Here is a 1,151-nt window from a genome sequence, read left to right as displayed (position 1 = left end):
CAGGCCGCGTTGATAGCATTCCTGTGGGCCTCGCTGCTTGTCGTGGTCGTCGAGTCGTTCAGGCGGTCCAGGCTGTCGTGGTCGGGGCGCCGCCTCCCGCTCCTCGCCGCGCCGCCCGCGCCGGTGGAGCGAGCCTCGAGGGGGCAGTCGGGGAGCTGGCCGCTGGGGGCCGGCATGGCGGGGGGGAGGGACGTGAAGAGGGGCGTCGCGGGCGAGCACGGGGAGGGGGAAGGCGAGGGGGAGGAATACAGGGGAGAGGGAGGTGGGCGCGGGCGAGAAGGTCCTGCAAGGGACGCCGGCGAAGGGCCTTCTACGGGAGGAAAGATGAACACGCCCTTGGAGGCAGGGGAGGACACGTCAGCCTGGGGGAGCCGTGCGGGCGCGGGCGTATTTCCCAGAGGCGGGCTCGCCGTGGAGATAGTGTAGATGGAGGGCGAGGGCGTGGGCGGCAGAACGCTGGGCGACGTGGCGGTGACGGTGGTGACGCTCACACTCTCCGCGACACTGAGGGCCAGCCCCGCGCGCGCGCGCTCGGGCGTCTCTTGCCGAACCTGCTAAACCTTGAAGCGGCGGGAGAGGAGGAGAGCGAGCGTGAATACCTCGGACTGCCTCCTCCTCCGCTCCCGCACGCTCACTATGCTTTTCAGAAACGTATCTACAAGCACAGCAGTCTCGGGCTTGCGATCCTCAGCAATCGCCTAGTCACGTATATACACACTAGCAATGTTCCCCCCGATTCCCCATGAAGAAAACACAACATATTTACACACCGTCCTACCTACACATAATGCGCAATACTGCTCAAAGCGGCGAGAAATAAACACAAAGCCCTTACGCAACCCGAGGGACAAGATGTGCCCAGGTACAGCAAGATGATGCTGATGGCAAAGCAGATCACATAGGCTCGATTTACATAACATATACAGACACGAAAATAGGGATGGTAAAAATAAGAGCCAATAATGATACCAATCAGTCAATACAAAGTAATACAAAAATGATAACAACGTTACGATTATGAATATTCACAATGATGGGAAATAATAAAAAATAGATCTAACGACAACATAATAACGACAAAATAATAATAAGCGTCACCTTGTAGTACTCTCCCCCTTCCCTCCCCCCAAAACGAGGCTCACTAACAAATT

At 57.5% G+C, this 1,151-nt stretch overlaps 1 protein-coding gene across 1 annotated transcript in view; it reads right to left on the bottom strand.

The window, feature by feature from the left end:
- The window catches only part of LOC119594653 (unconventional myosin-Va-like), a gene marked incomplete in the record, with an annotated part of 26,486 nt that overhangs the window by 14,585 nt on the left and 10,750 nt on the right, over positions 1-1,151 (bottom strand). Inside the window, 1 exon segment of the mRNA XM_037943703.1 lies at positions 1-560. Within this exon segment, the coding sequence (XP_037799631.1) occupies positions 1-176 (176 nt within the window).

This window comes from Penaeus monodon, chromosome 34, assembly GCF_015228065.2.
Source record: "Penaeus monodon isolate SGIC_2016 chromosome 34, NSTDA_Pmon_1, whole genome shotgun sequence".
In the NCBI taxonomy this organism is placed as follows: Eukaryota; Metazoa; Arthropoda; class Malacostraca; order Decapoda; family Penaeidae; genus Penaeus; species Penaeus monodon.
The sequence above is the reverse complement of the archived record's forward strand: the minus strand, read 5'-3'. Positions and strand labels throughout refer to the sequence as shown.